The sequence below is a fragment of the Eubalaena glacialis genome, chromosome 1 (assembly GCF_028564815.1).
Source record: "Eubalaena glacialis isolate mEubGla1 chromosome 1, mEubGla1.1.hap2.+ XY, whole genome shotgun sequence".
In the NCBI taxonomy this organism is placed as follows: domain Eukaryota; kingdom Metazoa; phylum Chordata; class Mammalia; order Artiodactyla; family Balaenidae; genus Eubalaena; species Eubalaena glacialis.
In genome coordinates, this window is record NC_083716.1 from 222,073,956 (window position 1) to 222,094,531 (window position 20,576).

The following is a 20,576-nucleotide window of genomic DNA, read 5'->3' on the forward strand; positions in this document are numbered from 1 at the left end:
GCCGGCGTCCTCTGGGTCTCTAGTAGTTTCCGTGCCGCTGACGCATGCTTGCGCGCACAGCTGGGCCTGCCGCGTCCTACGCAGCAGCCGCGAGCCGGGCAGCCGGTGCCAGACGGTTCCCGGCGGGGGGCAAGGGCGGGGCGCTCCAAGAGGCCAGGGACTCCCGGCGGAGGAGGTGCGGGCGGGGGCGGGGGCCCGGTCAGGCTGGTGGGCCCTGGGCCGGGCTGCTGGCGTTTGGGGGCTGCGATAGGGCGCCCCGGCCCTGGGCCCCGAGATAGCCCGTGGCACCGGCCTGCGAGGGCCGATAAGGCTGCCCGAGGGAGCCGAGTCACCGGCCGCGAGGAGAGCCAGCGGGCTCCGCGGCCCCCTGGGAGCGCCTCCCGCCGCCCCCGGGGTCTCCAGCCCCGGGGAGGGGCTCTCGGTTCTTTTCGCCTGACTGTACCTTCTCTACCGCAGCCCCAAGGAGGCCCGCCTGACGACTGACGAGTTGCCATGGCATCCTACTACGAGATCCTAGACGTGCCGCGAAGTGCGTCCGCTGATGACATCAAAAAGGCGTAAGTGCCTCCGCTGTGCACCAGAAAGCCACTCACCCCCCTCCCCCACCTCCACCACCCTGGGGCCCTTCAGAGGCGGGGCTGAGAGAGCCAGGTCGTTAGAAAGGATTGCGGGCCTCCCTCAGAGAGTGACCCCTGTAGGGAGGAAGGAGACCCCTGGATGAGTAGGAGAAAGTCTACAGCGTGAAGCTCCGCTGGGAGGTGCAGTGTGAGCTCTTTTCCAGTACAGCCCCCCCCATCCCCCCCTTCCCCTTTATTCCTACGCCAACCCCCAGCCTCTAGGTGTGGGCTTTCTCAGGATGCAGTGCAAAGATGCTCAAGCACTGTGCCCCTGCCCCTCCCCATGGCCACATGTACCCACGTCCTTAGCAACCCCAGCCCCAGCGAGCCCCAGGGAGGCGTTAGGCCTGGATCTTTCTCATCCTCACGTTATCATTCTCTAATACAAGTATATAGTCCCAGCACTGGCTGCAGAGGGGCGAGATAGGGACTCCGTTAAAGCACTGCTGCAGGGGCAGCCCTAGCAGCTGGCATGGACCGGGATCTGAGTGGTGGAAGGGCTATGGTGGGCTAACAGGAAGTGGGTCATTCTGTTCCCTAGTGGGAAGTGCGTGCGTTTGTCTCCTGACCCTCCCCTCTGAACCCACTTCCTGCAGGTATCGGAAGAAGGCTTTACAATGGCACCCAGACAAGAACCCAGATAATAAAGAGTTTGCTGAGAAGAAGTTCAAGGAGGTGGCCGAGGCATATGAAGTACTGTCGGACAGTAAGGGCCAGGGTCAGGGGGCAGGGCAGGGCAGCACCTGTCACTCCCACTTCATGCCCCCTCACGCTCCTTCCCAAAGCCATGCTGCCACCACCCCAGTCTCCTCCATGCCTTTTCCAACCTGGCATTTAAGTGCCCCCCTCCCACAGGGACTCTGGGATTTTTTTGTTTGTTTGTTTGTTTCAATTCAGAGGAGCACCTACTGTGTGTCAAGCACCCTTTTATTCTTCCCCTGATCCCCTGTCTCAGTGTCTGCTCCCCAGGGTCTGCTAGTTGCAACATGGATCCTGACAAGGGGAAGGAAGCAGGGCAGGTAACCAAGGTGTGCCGAGCCTCCTCTGTGCCAGGCATCGGTAGTTGTAATCTCCATGAGTCCTCACAGCCATCCTGTGAGACAGGATTTATCACCCCCATTTTTCAGGCAAGGAAACTGAGGCTGAGAGAGGTGAAGTAACTTGCTCGAGGAGTGTGACTCCAGGTCTTTCATTCATTAATTCAAAAAATATTCATTGAGTGCTTATGGTGCCGGGCCCTTGTTGGGTACTGAGGAACGATGGAGGACAAGCAGGCACTACAAGTCCTGATGGGTTTATCACAGTCTGGTCAGGGAAGGCCAACATTAACCAAGTGAATGCATAGACAAGATTATTCCAAAGGAACGTAGCAGGGTGATGTGATAGGGAATAGGGAATAATAGGCACCAGTTTTAGGTAGTCAAGAAAGGTCTCTCTGTGACATTTAGGCTAGGCCCTGATTAATAATAACATAGTAATAATTAGCTAACATTTATGAAACACTATGTAACAGGCACTGTGCTAGGTGGATTATCTTATTTAATCCTTGCAACTCTGAGGTCGGTGCTATTATTGTGTCCATTTTACAGGTGAGAAGGAGCCACTATGTGAAGGGCTGAGCTGCTGCTAAAACCTATAGCCCATGTCCCCTGTGCAACCTGCTGCCCCCCAATTGTCAGTCTCTGGCCAGTCCTCTGAGGGGCCTAGCCTGGAAGGCGGGGAGGCCGTCATCCCAGAGGGAGGGAGAAATGATCTGTTCTCTCTTTCCAGAGCATAAGCGTGAGATCTACGACCACTATGGCCGGGAAGGGCTGACTGGGGCAGGTAGGTGGAGCGGGGGCGCCCAGGGATGGAAGTGGGTCAGGGAGGAAGGGGGAGGGCAGATTCCTGCAGTGGATGCTTGCTCTCACTCTGCTCTCGAGGCTCCTGGAGTCTCTGTGCCTTAGGGGGGCCCCTGGCTCAGGGCAAGGTGCACGCCCTAAGCCCCCTCCTCATCCTGCCTCTCCTTCAGGTACTGGCCCGTGTCGGGCGGAAGCTGCCAGTGGCGGCCCTGGCTTCACCTTCACCTTCCGCAGCCCAGAGGAGGTCTTCCGGGAGTTCTTCGGGAATGGTGACCCTTTTGCAGAGCTCTTTGGTGAGTGGACTCGGGAGGCCTCTGACAAGCTCGACTTCTCCCTCCAGGCCTGCTCTCCATCAGCTGGGAGGCCCTTAGGCGGGAGGCTGAGAGGGAAGCAGAATTCCACGGACAGAAGATTTTGTGTGGGTGGATCCAGTGAGCTCTGGGACAGAACCTTACACATTCCAGAACCCGCGTGACCCTATAGTGACACTTCAGAGACTCGCCTTATTAAATGATAACAATAAGTCATTGTTAAACCTCCACAGTGACAGCCATGAAAGCAAGACTCAGAGCATCATGGGACAGTAATAATGCCGTTACAAACAACAACAGATACCACTTTTTTGAATGGTTAAATGAACCCTGTGAGGTAGATAATTTTATCCGCATTTACAGATGAGAAAACTGAGGCACATTCAGATGACTTGCTTACAGTCACACAGCAGATGGCGGAGCCGGGGCTTGTAGCTGTGTCTGCCTGACATCACACCAGGCTTATCTGCGTAAAACTGAAGGAGCTATTCCCCACCCCCCTTCCTTTATTCTTCATAGTGGCCAGAATTGACCAGGGAACTTTTTCATATAATAATACTAAAAAGGAATTTAATTTATAAATCAGTCCAAGCAAAAAAGAAAAAAATCAGAAATGTACCCAGTTGCTTAGCAGCTTATATTTCGAGACTTAAGAGCAGGGTTCACACATTCTAGGGGTGGGGGGAATCTTTTCACCAGATGATGTTCATCTGCTTACTCGTTGCAGACGACCTGGGCCCGTTCTCAGAGCTTCAGAACCGGAGTGCCCGACACTCGGGCCCTTTCTTCACCTTCTCTTCCTCCTTCCCTGGACACTCTGGTAAGTGCCGTCCCTTCCCATGCTTGCAAGAGTTTGGAGTCCTGGAGCCCCTCGCCTCAGCTTGTCACTTTCCCATGCCTTCTCTTTGTGCCTCTGGAACCCTGCCTCTGGGCAGCTCTGCGGGGAGACCCCACAGAGGTTCCTGGTCCATTGTGAGTGCAGCCTGCCTGGTACAGCCTCTGTCTAACATCCTCTTCTCCTCCTCCTCCTCCTCCTCCTTTGTCCCAATGCCAGATTTCTCCTCCTCATCTTTCTCCTTCAGTCCTGGGGCTGGTGCTTTTCGCTCTGTTTCTACATCTACCACCTTTGTCCAAGGACGCCGCATCACGACGCGCAGGTAAGGGCTCCTTCTGGGACCATAGAGGGTGTGGGGTGGGTGGGGGTGGAGCGGAGCCGCATACAACTGGAGAACAGCTCCCTGAGGGCAGAGCGCAGACTGCCCTGTCCACTGCGACGTCCCAGAGCCTGGACAGGCGCCCGCAGGACTCGGGCATGCCCACCGAATGAACCGTGCTATCTCCCCCAGGATCATGGAGAACGGGCAGGAGCGGGTGGAAGTGGAGGAGGACGGGCAGCTGAAGTCTGTCACAATCAATGGTGAGGAGCGGCTCTGCCACCCAATCCCGATCGGGAAGCCCCAGGCCCCAAAGCCCCTTCCCCTAACTGCTCCTCTCTGAACTCCCCTGGGGCAGGGAGGCCAGACTGGCAGGGTCGGAGATGGTGATCCCGGGGAAGGGGGCTGGGACAGAGAATTGTGGAGTCTCAGAGGGCCAGCTAATCGCCGTCATCATGAGTGGGGTGCCTGGAGTTTGCAGAGCACTTGACTATTTTTAAAGCACTTGCGCACATACCACATCCTTTGTATTCTTAAAACAGCGGGGGGGAAAGCAGGGCAGTTCGCATTCGCCCTACTTTTCGTTTGAGGAGACTGAGCCTCAGCACAGCTAAATGGCCCTAACTCCCAAGTAGCCCCAGGCCCAAGGCTTTGACCTACTTAGCAAAGGGTAAAGCCAGGAATAAAACTCAGGACACAGGGCTCCTGGAGCTGAACTCTTCTTCCCACAGCGCTGCCACGCAGTACAGGATGGTCACCATGACTACCCTTTTATGCCTGCCGACTCTGGGAGCTCTGTGTGCTAAAGGCTCTTCATGGGCTGTCTTATTTAATCATTGGAACAATTTGACCATGCAGGCACTCACGTCATTCCCATTTTATAGATGAGGAAAGGGAGGCTTAGGGAGGTTGAGTAACTTGCCAAAGGAGACAGCTCATACCTGCTGGAGCCGAATGCCTGGCCATGCTCATAACCACTATGCTAGGTGCCAAAATGCATGCACACCAGTTCCAGAGGAGGGGCTGTAAGTGGTCAGAGTTGCTGCTGCATGAGGCAGCCTGGCCGGATTCCTGCAGCCTGGATCAGAGGGCCTCATGGTGGCTGTTACTCCCACAGGTATCCCGGATGACCTGGCACTGGGCTTGGAGCTGAGCCGTCGCGAGCAGCAACAGTCTGTCACCTCCAGGTCAGGGGCCACACAGGTCCGGCAGACCCCTGTGTCGCGACCCCCTGACAGCGACCTCTCTGAGGATGACGAGGACCTGCAGCTTGCCATGGCCTACAGCCTGTCAGAGATGGAGGCAGCTGGGAAGAAACCAGCAGGTGGGCGGGGGGCACAGCGACGACGGCAGGGGCAGCCCAAGGCCCAGAACCACCATCCAGGCATGGGGGAGACCCATGAGGGTGCAAGGGGTGACACAGCCAAACCCAGCCCATCTCCGGAGGAGAAGGCCTCTCGCTGCCTCATCCTCTGATCACCAGGCCCAACCCACCCGATTCAGGGGGCCAGGGGTCCTGTTCACTGTCAGGAGAGCAGAGAGGGGCGTGGCCTGAGTTGCAGGAGCCCCTCTCCACCTCCGTGCTCCCTCCTAGGTCCACCCCCCTCCAGCGTGGAGTCAGGATATGCTGTGCTCAGCCCACGGCTGATAGGTCCCTGGCAAAGCCCAGGGTTGGGGGCCTCAGGGCAGTGGGAGGGCCTGAGGAGCCAGGATTCACTTATTCTTATTAGACAGGGAGTTTAAAAGGGGCATTAGTGGCTTGGGTCAGGCCTTTCGTGCCCAGGTCTTCTGCCACCTGTGTTGCTGATGATGTTAAGGAAGGAGGACTTGGCCTGAGGTTCTCTGAGCCAGAGTCGGCAGCCACGGCTCTCCTTGTCCGGCTGCAGACAACCCCACCCTGGTTTCTGCACAGTGTTGAGCTCTGACGTCTCTGTTGCTTCCCTCCTGGTGCTGCTTCTCCCTCGCACTCTTCTCTCTGCAATTCCCCGTGGGCCGCATCGCTTGCTTTCACTGCCGTCTGGCTGGGACTCCCTTCTTGCTTCCCCCAGAAGGCCTCTTTGTGGCGAGGAAGATTCTGTGGCCAGTAGGGCCATAAGGTCTTCCGGGGAGGCTAGCTGGGTGGGGCGGGAGCCTCTCGGCCGTCCAGATTCGGAACCGGAGCCTACTCCTCCTCCCTTCCTCTTGCTGCCTCAGCCTGCCCCAGGCCTTGGGACTAGCCAGAGGTGAGGCCGGCTAACCCTGGAGAGGGGGGATAAGGCCAGGTTGCCCCAGGAGGGAGGCTTAGGAGGGGACCGTACCCCATCCTCCTGCACCATGCATCAGGGCTCAGGGAAAGGCCACAGGGCTAGCCCAGGGCTGCATGCTCAGCTCCGTCCTCCACGGCTTGCTGCTGACCCTCTCTCCTGTCACCCCGCCCCCACTCTCTCCCCAGATGTGTTCTGAGCTGGATGTCCGGGACCCAGAATGGCTGCACAGTTCCAACAGGACAGCGCCCAACCCTGTGCACTGGGAGGGGACCCTCCAGTCCTCTCCCTCGCCCATGCTGAGCGTAGAGCCGGGCCTGGGTGGTGGGTGGGGGCTGGGTGGGAAGTAGTCTTAGCCTGTAAACGCTTCCCTGGGGGTTTGGTGCTGTCTCTTGGGGACTACAAGTCCCAGAATGCAACGCACTATGCCTCCTTTCTGTTAGATCATGCTTGGGGGAAGTGGTGCACAGTTACGCAGCTGTGCATCTTGGGACATGTAGTTCCAGCCCTGGTCGGCTTGTTAACTCACTGTGAGATGGGGAGATCGTGTCCTTTGATTTGTCCCTGGTAGGGGTGGCAAGAATGTGGATGAAGGGGTAATGGTCTGAGCTGTGTTTCCCCTGACACCTCTTGCTAGCGCCGGGGTTAGAGTGTACCAATCAAGGCCCTGTGGCATCTCGGAGAGGCTCTTTTTCTGTGGGCACTCCCGGGGTCTGAGAATGAGCCACGGCTGATTGGCTAAGCAGGGCGTGGTCTCAGAAGGCTGACAGGCGTGGGAGCTTGGAAGCTAGCCCTCTCGGTGGTGGGGGGGTGGGTGGGTGTGTGGCTGGAATTGGTGTGTGATGGGTGCTCTGGGCATGTTGCTGCTTGTATGGCTTCTTTGGCCTCTGACTCCGCTGCCCGTTCTTTCTCTCCAACACCACAGAAGCTGCCTCTCCTCCTCCCTCCCTGGGGAGCCCGGTGGCTGGGGAGGGGAGTGGTGGAGCCGGGGTGTTGCCAGATCCTGTGCCGTTGAGTCTCAGAGACCTATCAAAGCCAGCGGGGCTGAGCTCAGACCAAGAGGGAGACACTGGAACTCAATAAAGCTGAGTTTCGAGAGTTTGGTGGTGTGCCGTGTTCCGTGTGCTTCCTTCCCCGGGGGGGGAACCCTGGGGGACCAGCGGGTGACACACCTCCCTTTATTGCCCAGGCATCCAGAGGTTGCAAGCTTTCCCAGCTGACAGCAGAAGTCCCCTCTTTGACCAGGTGGCCCTCTCTAAGTATGTTGTAGAAGTCCATGAAATGCTCGCATTCTTCTGCCCTCACTTCTTGGGGCCCCACAGCTGGCTTTCCCCAGGCAGCTGTTGTTCCCCTTACGCAGGGTCCCACCACCCAATACTCTGCGGCACAGCTAGGACCAGACTGAGTAATGACTTGACTGAAAGCATGGGGCCAACAGAAAGCTGGGAACACGTGGTGGAAAACCTGTAAAACCTCCTCCCAAGGCCCAGAGACCCCTTCACAGGTCTCCTTAGCTTAAGGCCAGTGGGCAGTGTCAGAGGCCTGCCTCTCTTATGTGGAGTGGCACACGTCCACCCCACCCAGGGTCCAGGCCCCAAACTCATCAGGGCCCCAGGGAGGAGAGAGCCAGTTACCTCTCCCCCTTCTCTTCCAGACACCTGCAGAGATGCCCTCCCAGCCACCTTTGACAAGCACCTTTCTATTGCCAAGCAGGGAGGTGTGGCTCCCCACCAACTCTCTCTTCCATTCCGGGATGAGCACTTGGCTTCATCTTCAGTGGCCAAAGGGTCTATATTGTATTTTTCTCAAAGCAAGGAAGCAGCCTGCCCTGAAAGAGGAATTTCAAGCCTCTATCTTGAGAGAGAGAATCTGCTAGAAGTTTGTAAAATGGCTGTTCTGCCCACTTCCGGCCTTTGAGATGACAAACCAGTGGTGTTGGACCTCAGCAGAGCACAGGTGAGGGGTGAAGGGCCTATGGTCCACTCACTGGTCCCTTCGCTCCCTGCGCAGGACGGGTGGTACTCGCCCATTTTTCATGTGACGGGTCTGAACCTTGGCAAGGTTAGGTGGCCCTAACTCCCGAGTAGCTCCATGCCCAAGGCTCTCTTGCCTCATTTCTAGGTCTACCACCTTTGACAAGGACACCTTATGACATGCAGATGAGGGCTCCTCTGGGGCCATAAAGGGTGGAGCGTTCTGGGGGAGGGGGGAGAAAGTGCCCCTTGCCCCCAGGTGAATGGCTGTTGTCATGTCTCATAGGCCTGGTCTGCGAGTCGCTATCAGAGTTTAGCTACTTTTGCTTAAGGTGTGGCGAGCACTTTGCCTGCATCACCTCGTTTAGTCCTAACCTCAATCCTGCTCGACGTACATTATTCCTGAGGCCGAAGGACATGAAGCAGCCGCCCAAGAACTGAGAGGACCAGCAGCAAAGAGGTCAAGCATGCCTGCGTTCGAATCCTAACTCCACCACTTAACTAGTTGTGGTACCTCGGGCAAGTTCTGTGCCGCAGTCTCTTCGTCTGTAAGACGGGGCTAATAATTGGTAGCGTGTCCTGAAGATTAAACAAGTTAACGGGTGTAAAGCACCTTGGAGACTGCCAGACACATAGGGAGCACAGCATAAAAAAACCACTGCCTAATTGTTATTAGCTACCATTCAAGCCTTGGAGAGCGTGACTCGGCAGCCTGGCTCTCCCATCACCCTCTCTGCATCTCCTGAGAAGGGCAGCAGGGCCCGGCTCCAGGCTGAGGCCGGGGCTGGAGTCTGGAAGCAGAGTAGACAGAAATGCGTAGGAGTCCGGGTTGCAGCTGCACACACGACACACTAACTTTATTCACATTGATACAAAAGTAGATTTTTCTAGAAATGTTCTCTTGTGCCAGGGGGAGAGAGTTGAGTGGCATGTGGCGGTGGGAGGGCCGGGGGAGGGGTTAGGAAGGGCAAGGGCCAGAGTGTGGGTCGTGGAGGCAGGTCAGCGGGCAGCAGGGGCTGGGGGAGCAGGAAGAGCTGGACATGGTGGCCCCTCCGCCCCATTCTAGCCACACCGGAGGGTGGAGGGCATCCACACAGACATATTGGGAGCATCCAGAGTGGTGGGAAATGGGGGCTAGGGAACTCAGGCAGGAGGAGGCTCTGGGTGGAATTGTTGACTTTCCTCTCCTACTGGCCGGCTGCCAGCTCCCCCATGGGACTGATGCCAGGGCTCCCGGCGTGCCCCTTCCCACTTCCCCTTCCTTACACGCTCTTCTTGGAAGGGCCAGACATGCCCAAGAGGGGCCAAGGTGGCAGGTGGGAAAGTGAGGAGTGAGTACACAGATAGGTGCTCACATAGGCAAAGAGGGAGCTGAGGCTGGGCTGCCCATGGGGGGGCCCCAAGGGTCTCACTGGGGCAGGGCCTTAAGGATGGCATTCACCTCCTCCGCCACAGCTGTCAGGGCAAATTCAAACTGGTCCTGGGGAAGGGCAGGGGGAGGAGGGTCATGGGGGGACCTGGCCTCTGCTCCTGCCCCGGGGGTGGGGGGTGCCTTGGGGAGGTCACTTGCCGGGGTGAGGGAGCCCTCCCGGGGGAGGGGTATGGAGGCAGGCAGGAGAGGCCGACTGCTGCCACTTTGGTTGGGGAAGGGTGGTGGCTAGGGTGGGTGCAGGGAGGAACGGTTACCTTGGAGCGGACGAGGCCAGGCCGCTGGTCACGGACATGCTCCAGGGTGGCAGCGATGTCAATCTCCTTCACTCCTGGGTAGGGGGAGCGCGGGGCTGCTCAGGGGGTGTCCAGAGGAGGGTAGGACCCAGAAAGCCTAGGGCATCCTGGGGTGGGAGGCTTGGAGGACTGGAGAAAGCCTGGGGGTGTGGCAACCTGCCCTCCACCAACTCCTGTGATCTCGGGGGCTGGGGAGACTCTAATCAGAGGCTGGGCTGTGGGCGAGCTGTTGGGGGGGGGGGTCGTCACCTTTTGCCATGCGGTTCAGTACCATGTCGACGAGGATGTAGGTGCCAGTCCTTCCTGCACCGTCACTGAAAGAGGAGGTGGTGACAGGCTGAGTTTGGGACCCAGCAGGAACCGGGAGGGGAGGGGGAGACAGGTGGAGCTGTTAGGGTTAGCTGGGGACGGGGTGGGATGAGTGAGCGGAGGAGGAGGGAACGGTCATAGCCCCTGGGTCCTGGGAATTGGGCCTCGAGTGGGGAGCCTGTGACCCATGGGGTGTCTTTTGGGCAGTGAGCTAACCGAAAAGGATAGCCCTGGCTCTGCTCTGAGGTAGAGGCAGCAAGAGGGAATAGCTTTTTCCAGCCTCTGGCCAGGCTTTCATTCAGCAAACTTCTTATGTAAATGACAAGATGGTAAATATTTTCAACTTTGTGGGCCACATATAGTCTCTGTTGTACGTTCTTTTTTTTTTTCTTCAACTGTTTAAAAATAGGAACATCATTCTTAGCTCATGGGCCATTAAGAAAACAGATGGTATGCTGAATTTGGCCCATGGGCTGTAGTTTGCTGGCATCAAGGGGACAGGCAGGCAGTGTGCTTGGGAGGTGGGCTGAGGGAGCAGGACCAGAGAGGGGGTGGGAACCAGGAATGCCCCACCTCAGGGCCCTCTGGCCTGGGCTGTCCTGTCCCCCTCCATCCCCACCCCAGCCCCCCTGAACGCACCTGCAGTGCACAATGATGGGGCAGGAGCGGCCCCGGTAGCACTTGTTCACCTTCCTGCAATAAGAAATGGGCGTGAGGTCAGGGGGCACCGGCAGAGGGAAAGGGGAACCGAAACACACACCTGAGGGCCTCTCTTTCTTCCTTTTCTCCCCACATGCCAAGGGCAGAGGAGGGAAGAGGGCTGGAGACAGGAGTCAGGGCTGGAGACAAAGAACCAGAGATAGTGTAGGTGGCACTGGGCTTGCCTCATCACTTACGAGCTATGTACCCAAGCTGTGCACCTGGAACAACTGATTTAACCTCTTTGAGCCTCAGTTTTATTACTTGTAAAATGGGGATGATAAGAGTAGTAACCTCCTTCTTAGGGTTCTTACTATGATTATGTGAAATAATCCATGTAAAGAACTAAGTGCAATACCTGGCACACAGTAGGTGCTCATTAAATGATAGTATGATTAATAATAAGACATAATAATATTAACAGCCACCTCTGCCAGAAGTTCAGGGAGGATAGGCTTTCTGGTGACTTCAAGGGTGTCAATCTTGCCACATCCTTGCTCTGCCCCTACAACTGCCCAAGGTGTTCCCCTCACCACCCAGGCTTCCTGTGGTCCTCACCAGCAGTGAGGTCGGGTAGTAGCCCTGGGCACAGAGTCCCTCTGGCGAGGGGAGGACAACACCTCCGCTCTGAATATGATGCTGCGCCTGTCTCCCTGAATAAGTCTTGCCTCCGCACTGGTGCTCCGTGGTTGGGTCATATTCAGACTTGGTCCACCTGGACCTCAGACTCTGCTGCCCTGATCACAGCAGCTCAGCAATGAGCAGGGGGTTTCTTCCTCTCTCGGTGGCCCAGTCTAACCTGCCCTTGTCCCTTATGACATTCCTGCTTTGAGAGTCACTTGCAGATTTCTGATACCTCCAATGGGCCAGGGCAAGGGAGGACCTTCTGAGGGGTTATTAGAGTACTTCAGGGGAAGCTTGGAACTTAGTGGTCCTCTATCTGGTTCCTCCAGGCTTGCAGGGGCCAGGTGACTTTGAAAGGTTTTCCAGGAGTCCACATGGTTTTCTAGCATATTGGCTGGTACATCAGGGCTGGGGTTGAACAGAAGTTGCCACAGTGGTTCCCAATCATTTAATAATAATGATAATAAACAGTATTTAGAATTAATAGAGCCCTTGCTACATGCCAAGCACTTAAAGCAGATTTTACAGACTTTATGCTACTGACTTTTGTAACAACCCCTAAAGTATGGGTCATCATTCTCATTTCACAAGTAAGAAAACAGACAGAGGTCAAGGAACTTGCTCAGAGTCACTTTCCAGGACTTAAAGAATTATTTTGCCTTGCCTCTGGTGGACCTTCACCAAACTATATTTATTAAGCAGCAATTAATTTGTTCTGGGTGTCTAATGCCAACTGAGTTTACATAATCCCAGCCTAAAGCAAAGAAATATAACCTTTTAGCTTACCTGTGCAGCCTTAAAACAGGTCCATGCACTAGTTCTATAAAGATTTTTAAAATGTGGAAAACAAAAAAAATAGCTCTGATGCCCCTAGCGTTGCCTTTGAGAAGCCTGTGCCTCAGACCCTGGGGACCCCAGTTAGAAACCATTGTCCTGAGGCTCAGAAACTATCCCCAGTTCCTCCCTCAACTGCCCCCCGCCCCCGCCGGCTCTGCTCCTCTGCTCTCTGCCTAGCGCCTAGAGACCTCAGGCCAGCCTGGCAAGGGGCAGAGCAGCAGGAAGTGGCCACAGCATGGGTGAGGCCCCTGCCATGGCAGCAGGCTTCTCAGCCACCTGTCTAGGGAGGGGACAGGCAGGGGATGCTGGAGGCCTGGCCTGGTCACGGTTTCAGCGTCAGAACAGGGTAGGTCCCCCTGTTAGCCTCCTGTCCCAGCCCCCACCTGGTTCCACTGAGTCCCCAAGAATCCAGAGATCCTCCCGCACTCCCTTTGATAGTATTTGTGCCTTCCCTGAGTCCCCCCAGCCCCCGGCTCTCCCAGCAGCCTTCAGGGTGGTCCCTGGGCCCACACGTCCTCATGTCCTGTCCATGCAGCGGCCACACCTGCCAATGATCACTTTTGTGACTATGCAACTGGAGTGAGAATACTAGCTGCAGATCACAAAAATGACACTGGCAGCCGTGAGAGAGAGAGAGAGAGAGGGAGGAGGGAGGGGACAGAGAGGGGAGACAGAGCGAGGGAGAGACAGAGCCATGTAGAGAATGAGAGATGGTGGGGGGAGACAGAGACAAAGAGCGGCAGAGTAAATAGGCAGACATGGGAGGGAGGTGGAGGAAACAGAGCAGGGAGAAGGAACAGGGAGAGGTGCAGAGAGGGGGAAGCGTGGATGGAGGGGAAGAGTGAGACAGACTTCGAGACAGAGTGATGGAGAAAGAGGTGGGCGGGGGAGGAAGGGTGGGGGAGAGAAAAGAGGGAAAGAAGGGAGGGAAAGAGAGGGAAAGACAAAGGGAAAGAAAAATAGAGGCAAAGAGACACAGAGGGATAAAGAAGGGGGATGGCAGGAGGGAGTGAGAGACAGCGAGGGGACAGCAGACACAGAGACTAGTGCTGGCCACCTGGAAGCACAGGACAGGAGGAAACAGGCAGCAGGGACCAAGGAGAGGGAGAGAAGGAGAGAGGGAGAGAGCTAGAAACAAAGTGAGCCCTTCTTGGGGGGAATGGGGTTATGGAGAAAGCACCGGACATGGAGAGGCAGGGAGACAAATAGGGCAAGAGAGAGGGAGGAGACAGCTGGCCAGCAGAGAGAGAGCAGACAGGGGCTGGACTACAGCAGTGGAGGAATGGGCACAGTGAGACAAAGCGTCAGTTCTGGTTTGGGGGGTGGTGTCTGGAAGGGGATCCAGGAGGTCAGAGTCAGTCCTGGTATGGGGTGTCTAGCAGGGGGCACCAGCGGACCAGAGGCCGAGGCTCCAGGTCAGGCTAGAGGATCTGCCTCACCTGACCTGGGGCCCTAGGAGGACCTGATGGACTGGGGGAAGGTAAGGGAGCCTAGCTCCCGACCCCCTGCTCCTGTGCTGCTCTCTCCCGGCCTCCTTGGAGCGTCCCCTGGGCCGCCCCACCGCCCAGGCGCTGGGGCGCTCACCTGCGGAAGTCCAGCAGGGGCCGGGTGGAGGCCGGGGTGCCCTCTGCCGGCCAGCTGAGGAAGTGGAACTGCGTGAGCGTGCGCGTCTCCTGGGTCTGCACGTTCTTCAGGTAGAAGCTCCGCACCAGGAAGTCCTCGCACCAGATGTGCTCCGACACCAGGTTCACCTGCGGAGGAGGGGGCGCAGGCCTGAGCGCGGCAGGGCATCTCCAAATCCTCCCGGCCTCCCAGGCCAGTCAAATTCTAAATCCTCCAGGAAGCTCACCCAACCGCCCGCCCCAACTGTTCCAGCTGTCCCCAAGAACCCTAGCTGTTTGTGTCACTTATGGACTGCTCAGGACAACTGGTGGCTTTTTCATCTAGACACAACTATTGTGAGTTTTCGTTTGTTTGTTTGTTTGTTTGTTTTGGCTGCGCCCCATGGCTTGAGGGATCTTAGATTCCCCGACCAGGGATCAAACCCAGGCCCAGGGCAGTGAAAGCACCACTGGACCGCGAGGGAATTCCCAATATTGTGAGCTTCTTGAATTCAAAGTTTCTCCTTCCTCTTCTGCACAGAGACTAGCAAAGTGTTTGTTCTACACACACCATAAACTTTGATAAAATTCTGTATTTTCATTTGATTTTTTTCTTTAACCACAAGCAAGACCAATTTTTAAAACTTAAAAAAAAAAAGACTGTTGCGTGCTCATCTGATGATGAAAAACTGCTATCCAGTGCTCATGAGAAACTGGATGTGTGCAATTAATGTCTCTTGTTTTATTGGGGGGGGGGCGTCACCTCCCATTTGTCAGGAATGTTGCTCCTTCCCTTGCTTTGCCTCTGCCCACTTCCCCCCACCTATCTTTTCTCCTAATGAAAAAGTTTGTTTCTGTTTTAAATAAGCAATATATGTGACTGGTGGCATTTCTTTCTTTGCTTTGGCCTCCAGGAAACTCAGATCTAAGTTAGGCTCAATAAAAGTAAGTCTCAATCTTGGTCTTTGAGTATACTTATCTTCCCTGTCTCAAAACTGTACTCCTGACTCTTAGCTTCTTACCTTAGTTTCAGTGGTTTTATAGCTTTATATCTGTACCTTTCATCATAGGTCCTTACAAGTGCTTTTTGGCCCTAGACTGGACACACACATACACACATGTATATGCATGTATGTGAATATATGTGTATGCACATATATGTTTATATACACATATGTTCACACATGCATGAGTGGTGCACCATCCACTTTCTCCACCCCCATCGTCTCCTGGCCGTGGGGTCCTGCTGACCTCATATACATGGTAGAGGGAGGAGCCCTCATCTGGCCAGTAGCGGTCACACTGCTTGACACCATCCTCCACCAGCGGGGTCAGCATGACAATGACGGTGCAGCCACTCTCCCACACCATCTAGGGACAGAGACCCAGGTAAGCTCCATTCTAACCTCCCTGGGACCTGGCTGGCCCTGGCTGGCCACAACGGCGCATGCTCCCTGGAAAAGCCCTCCTTCCAAAAGCCCACCTGCCAGAAGTCTGAGATGGTATGTGACAGTGGGCCCTGTGTGGCTATGTAGGCTGGCATCCGAGGGTCGTGCTCAATCTGGGGACGGGAAAGATACATCATGAGCCAGAATGGGAAATGCCACTATGGAGAGGCTCGGTCAAAGGGAGCGGACCAGGGTCTGGGGGAGGCTGAGAAGCCCCATTTCCATGCTAGGATATTAGGCTCACAATTCTGGGGCCTTGGGTGGGGAAATGGAGTCTATGGGGGCAGGATGAAAACGGGGAGGAGGTGGGGGCCACTCACAATGGGGCTGGCATTGATGTAATCGCTCCGAGAAGGGCTGCTCTCCACCTTCAGCTTGATGCGAGCGTGGTCATCTGCACAGACCCCGCATCCCACCCCAGAAGCCCCTCCAGTCATTGGGGTCCTGGCACCTCTGCCACTCAGCTGGAGCCAGGAGCCCGGCCCCGCCCCCAAGCCCTCCAGAGCTCCCAGCAGACAGAGGGCTGGGGCTGGCTGGTCAGCAGGACTCACTCACAGGGCAGGAAGTCAGGGTTGCGGTTCTTTTTGATGTTGCCCTCCCCCTGGGCAGTGGCACAGGTGTTGGGCTCCGCCTGGTAGGCACACAGGGCCTGCCACTCCTTGGCCAAGCGGTCCCGGTTCCGCAGGTGGTCCTCCATGTATGCCTGCAGGGACACCACAGCCTGGCGCTGGCCCCCACTGCCAGCCCTGCCCCTCCCACCGTCCGGTCCCCTCACCCCCTCTGGGCCGATGCCCTGTCCTGACCAGAATCATGTGTCCCGTGGAGATGTCCATGTTGGCCTGGGCGGGCTCCTCGCACCAGGACGGTGTGCTGCTGTGGGAGCTGGGGCTGGCCTGGGCCGCATCACTAAACTGCGAGGACACGCTGCTCACCCGAGAGGGCTCCGGTGGACCCTCTGCCCGGTTGAACAGGGACTTCGTGGCCATGTGCTGGCGGCACAGGTCCTGCGGAAGAAGGATGGGGCAGGGTCCAAGGTCTCCTGAATCCTTCTCAAGAGTCCTGGGCTCAGTTCAGTAGAGTCCCTAGGCTTGTCCTTGATTGCTTTTGAATGAAACCCATTTCCTCTGGGGTAGGGTCTTCTGCCATGGCTCTCATCCTTTTCGGGGCTGTTCTGCTTGGCTGGTGCCTATGACAACCTCGGATGTCACAGAGCAGAAGCCTAGAGCCCCCCCCGAATCGCAGCACTGGGGAGAACTTCAGCAACCATCTGCTCTCAGTTCCCATCCACTCAAAATGGCCCTGCAGCACTCCCACTGGGGCTTCTCCAGCCCCTGCCTGGACATCCAGCTCCCCACTCTCATCCCAGGCGAGACCCAGACTCCTGAGCCCCTTCCATTCCCTCTCGTCAACAAGCGTCTGGGGCTGCACACCTGGTACTCAAAGGTAGTGTCACCGTGGGCGCCCTCGGGTCCCAGCGCGGCCAGGCGCTCCTTGTCCCGCTGCCGCGCACGCTGCCGCGCACACAGGGCCACTGCCAGAGCCACGAGCAACCCGGCCACACCTGCCAGGGCCACCAGAGTAAGCAGCACGGAGCGCACGGGAGAGGTGCTGTGGGCCGGTCGGGGAAGGACGGCAGCTGCCTCCTCCCTCTGTGGGAACAAGGCTAGAATCAAGGGGGGCGGTGGTGTGGGGAGACTTAGGAGCTGCTCCCCACCCCTGTCCCATGCCCCACTCCCTGCTAGGATATCTCCTGGGGCAAAGCTGGGAGGCAGGGGCATGGCGGTCCAGGCAGAAGGACTTGGAGAGGCCGAAGATCTTCCTTCTCAATCCCCATTGAGGCAACTCAACCACATCGCACTGCCAGAGACTTAGTGGGTGACCCTCCCTAGGCGTTTTTGCATTTAAAAATGGATACAGAGAAGTATAGAGAGACCCAAGGGATCAAATAGTAGAATGTGAGGCATCAGTGTTGGATGCAGAATAGAAGCATATTTTGAGTTCAGTGTCCTTTCTGTGTCATGTTTTCCCTTGGAATTTGAGATTTTGCTCTAGAACATCTATGGACAGCTATGGCCATCTCAGGTAGTTCTTCCAAGTAAGCTGGCTTCGGAGAGAAGGCTGGACCTGCAGGGAGCAGGAGCCGCTGGGGCCATCTGCTGGTCAGAAAGAAAACTGCATGGGGGAGGGCTGCTTTGGCAAAGCTGGGGGACCAGCCAGATAGATCTCAGCTCCTATTCTCCTGTCCTTTGCCTTCATCTCTTGTGGGCAACATCAGCCCTCTGGGGCTTTGACTGATCCTTCAGTTATCTCATACCTGTCCCATGCCTGTCTGCAAGATCTGGAGCCCTGTCTGTGCTTCCAGTTCAGACTTCACCATCCCTGCAGGGAAGATGTAGGTCAGATTCTGTCCAGCCCCATGTGGTCTCCACCCCATGTCATGCTATGCCAGGTGGCAGGCAGGGTCCATGTGGGCTGGGAATATTTCAAGGGGAGCACCAGCCACAGGCCTGGATATATACAACTCGGGCTGGGGTCAAGGAGTATTTACCAGCTTGCTTGGTCACATCGGCCAAAGACAGGTTCTGTTCATTGTGCCGGATGCGGAAGGTAAGGGCTGGTCCCACGACACTGCCGAATAGGAGGTATGTTACTGCCTCACCCACCACAGACGCCAGATTCAAAATGGAAGGTCCTCTCTGGCCCTCTCCCTGTTAGAGGATGGGGCTAAAACCAATCAGAGATGCCATACAGGGGTGTTTGAGGCTGGGAAGATACTGGATTGGGCCAGTAGCAGGGCTAGGTGTGGCTGTACCTTCAGTGCAGCTGGAAACATCTTTGACCCGACCTTGGCCCCTTACTCACAGTTTGTCTTCCCCTCCTACCCTGAGCCCCTCCAGCCACCTCCCGCTTCAAGCTACCTGCTAGATCCCTGCTGCCCCAGCCAGATACAGCCCCACCTGATGTTGATGAAGCTGCCCGAGGACATGTGCACATGCTCAGCCAGGATCTCCAGAAGCTTCACTCCTGCAGCCAGACTCAGGGGCCTGGAGGTGGGGAGCCGGCAGAGGAAGGAAAGTGGGGACCCTCTAGGCCACTTTCGTGAAACAACCTCCAGGGGTGCAGAGCAGCCCAGCCCCCTGTCTACTTCACATCTGGACTTCTGCTCTCTGCTTCCTGCCAGGCAGGCCAGCCCAACACCCAAGGGACCAGGAGGCTGCCCCAGACTGGAGCCCTTACTTCTGGTCAGTGACAATGTAGCCATATTCCTCTGCTGATGGCCTAGCAGAAGGCTGCCCTGCCACCGTGGGCTGGCTCTGGCCCAGTGGACTTTTCTTCTCTAGCAGGATGGGCGTGGCAGGGGGGCCGGCAGCTTTGGGAGGCTCAGAGGATCCAGAGCTCAGCTCCTGTTGGGCTTTATTGGAGGTGGGACCAGCAGTGGGGGATCCGGGCAGGGAGGGCGTGGGCGGTGGAGGCTCCGCTGCATCTGCGCCCTGCACCTGCTCCTCCATTGTCTGTTTAGAAGAGAGGATAGAGGTAGGGTCTCTAACAGTGGAGGGGTCGGGGGGAGGGGGTCCACACTCCAGACGCTGAGCTCCCACAGGGGTGCTTAGGACATGTTTCTCTTTCTATCCCCAGGCCCAGGTCAGCACTGGGTACAGAGAAGGCATCCAGGAAAGTGAGCCAAGGGGATGAATGAATGAATGAATGAATGAAAAAAGGACTGAATGAGTGATTATTCATGATCAGTAATAATCCACAGGATGGGGCTGGAGTGGGGAGAAGCTCCGGAGTGAGGAAAGCTGGGGTTAGGGGAGAAGATGAACAGGCAGGCAGTGGTTTTTCGACTTTTGTTTAGCCACACAATCTTAGAAATCCAACATGTGAAACAGATAGAGTGCCTCAAGCTGCAGGGCAGTCAGGAGCCTGCCTGCTCGCGTTCCCCCCGCTTCCCCTAGGGACCCTCAGAGTGTGGTCTGAAATGACTGTAGTGTAAAAAAGCAGTGAATCAAGGATTCTAGCTTCTGGTCCCAGCTCTGCCTTCAACTTGAGGTGAGACCTTAAACAATGACTTGCAGCCTCTGGGCCTCAGTTCCACCAAAATGAGGGCTTGGAGGATACAGATTCTGGGTCCTGATCCTGAGATTTAGATTTCAGTCAAGGGGTTTGCTGCCGTTGGGCACTTATGGGTCAGGGAGGTGTCACAAACTTACTTTCTTGATGTCAGCTCCAATGTTTACAACCCCTCCTGCAGAGACAGGAAAAACAAGACTCTGGGCAAAGGGCCAAGGCCAAGGTGCACACAACGCAGGTGGGAGAAAAGGCCAGAGGCCCTGAGCCTGTTACATTTGCTGTGGCCTCTTTCCCCGCAGTCAGTAACCAAGACCCTATCGCTGGTCTCATCCTAAGCATGGCCTCATGCCTCTGTGCATCTGCCTTATAATTCATTGTTTTATCAACTCCTCCCTCTCTTATTGGCCACACCTCTCAAAGCTATTCTTTGCTCAGTCCTCCCTCTACCCATCAATCATTGGCTTCTCCTTTTTAGTGGCCATGCCCCTCCTTAGGTCTTCATTATCTTCCGCCCAGCTTTCTCCGTGCCTCCTGATCCCGGCTCATACCCCCTGTGGCTTCTTTTCCCATTGCTTCCATCCTCCAGTCCTTTCCTGCTCTAACTCCTTGGCTCACCACCTCACCCCTTGCTCCCTGCCCTTGGCTGGCAATGACTCCGTGTCTCAAAATAACTCCCTCCCCTGACCTTGGCCCTTCCCCTCTAGGTTGCTTGCTGTGGTCTTGAAAAGTGGGGCAAGAGGCCTCCATGGGGCTGGTAGTCTCTCTGGCTGGACACTCACCCAGATTTCGTCCAGCACCCTTGGGCAGCAGCTGCAGCAGGGTGGAGAGGGTGGAGAGCTGCTCAGCGGTCAGCTGACGGAGCTCCACCCCGTAGCCCGCCAGCACAGCTGCCAGTCTCTGCAGAGTCACATCTGCTGGGAGCCAGACACAGAGCTTAGGGCTGGTGCCGAGATGAACTTGTGGGATGCGTTTGGGGGTGGGAGGGGACCGGCACATTTAAGAACTTCTCAAACAGCAGGACACTGATGCCCTCCCCTTCCCACCCTTGTCCACACTTTGGGGGAAAGAGCTTCCTGTGTCAAGACCAAACTTCAGGCCCAGCAGGGACTCCTTGATCCCCCAG

At 56.4% G+C, this 20,576-nt stretch overlaps 2 protein-coding genes across 9 annotated transcripts in view; one reads left to right on the forward strand and one right to left on the reverse strand.

Moving 5' to 3' along the window:
* On the forward strand, positions 1-9,055 carry DNAJB2 (DnaJ heat shock protein family (Hsp40) member B2). Of its 4 annotated transcripts, none has more exons than XM_061187637.1 (11): positions 1-105; positions 457-557; positions 1,214-1,323; positions 2,388-2,441; positions 2,629-2,751; positions 3,497-3,589; positions 3,824-3,926; positions 4,116-4,186; positions 5,041-5,247; positions 7,821-8,122; positions 8,426-9,055. In XM_061187637.1, the coding sequence occupies exons 2-10, from the start codon at positions 493-495 to the stop codon at positions 8,081-8,083; spliced, it is 1,089 nt and encodes a 362-aa protein (XP_061043620.1). In that variant the 5' UTR covers positions 1-105; positions 457-492; the 3' UTR covers positions 8,084-8,122; positions 8,426-9,055. The 4 variants fall into 4 exon arrangements, with proteins under 4 accessions (XP_061043620.1, XP_061043615.1, XP_061043635.1 ...); XM_061187632.1 differs by having other exon boundaries at positions 1-175; positions 8,426-9,054; XM_061187652.1 differs by lacking the exons at positions 7,821-8,122; positions 8,426-9,055 and adding an exon at positions 6,355-7,264 and having other exon boundaries at positions 1-175.
* Positions 8,969-20,576, reverse strand: part of PTPRN (protein tyrosine phosphatase receptor type N) — a 19,084-nt gene continuing 7,476 nt past the window's right edge. For 3 of the 5 annotated variants that reach the window (XM_061187618.1, XM_061187604.1, XM_061187597.1), the window contains 17 exons: positions 20,233-20,367; positions 19,594-19,628; positions 18,620-18,894; positions 18,340-18,426; positions 17,931-18,010; positions 17,697-17,761; positions 16,813-17,031; positions 16,186-16,386; positions 15,938-16,085; positions 15,703-15,776; positions 15,418-15,495; positions 15,186-15,305; positions 13,918-14,084; positions 10,813-10,866; positions 10,114-10,178; positions 9,826-9,899; positions 8,969-9,619 (listed from right to left, as the gene is read on the reverse strand). In XM_061187618.1, coding sequence (XP_061043601.1) covers positions 9,548-9,619; positions 9,826-9,899; positions 10,114-10,178; positions 10,813-10,866; positions 13,918-14,084; positions 15,186-15,305; positions 15,418-15,495; positions 15,703-15,776; positions 15,938-16,085; positions 16,186-16,386; positions 16,813-17,031; positions 17,697-17,761; positions 17,931-18,010; positions 18,340-18,426; positions 18,620-18,894; positions 19,594-19,628; positions 20,233-20,367 — 1,949 coding nt within the window. In that variant the 3' untranslated portion in view covers positions 8,969-9,547. The remainder of the gene's footprint in view (positions 9,620-9,825; positions 9,900-10,113; positions 10,179-10,812; positions 10,867-13,917; positions 14,085-15,185; positions 15,306-15,417; positions 15,496-15,702; positions 15,777-15,937; positions 16,086-16,185; positions 16,387-16,812; positions 17,032-17,696; positions 17,762-17,930; positions 18,011-18,339; positions 18,427-18,619; positions 18,895-19,593; positions 19,629-20,232; positions 20,368-20,576) is intronic. The other 2 variants (XM_061187601.1, XM_061187612.1) reach the window with 2 other exon arrangements.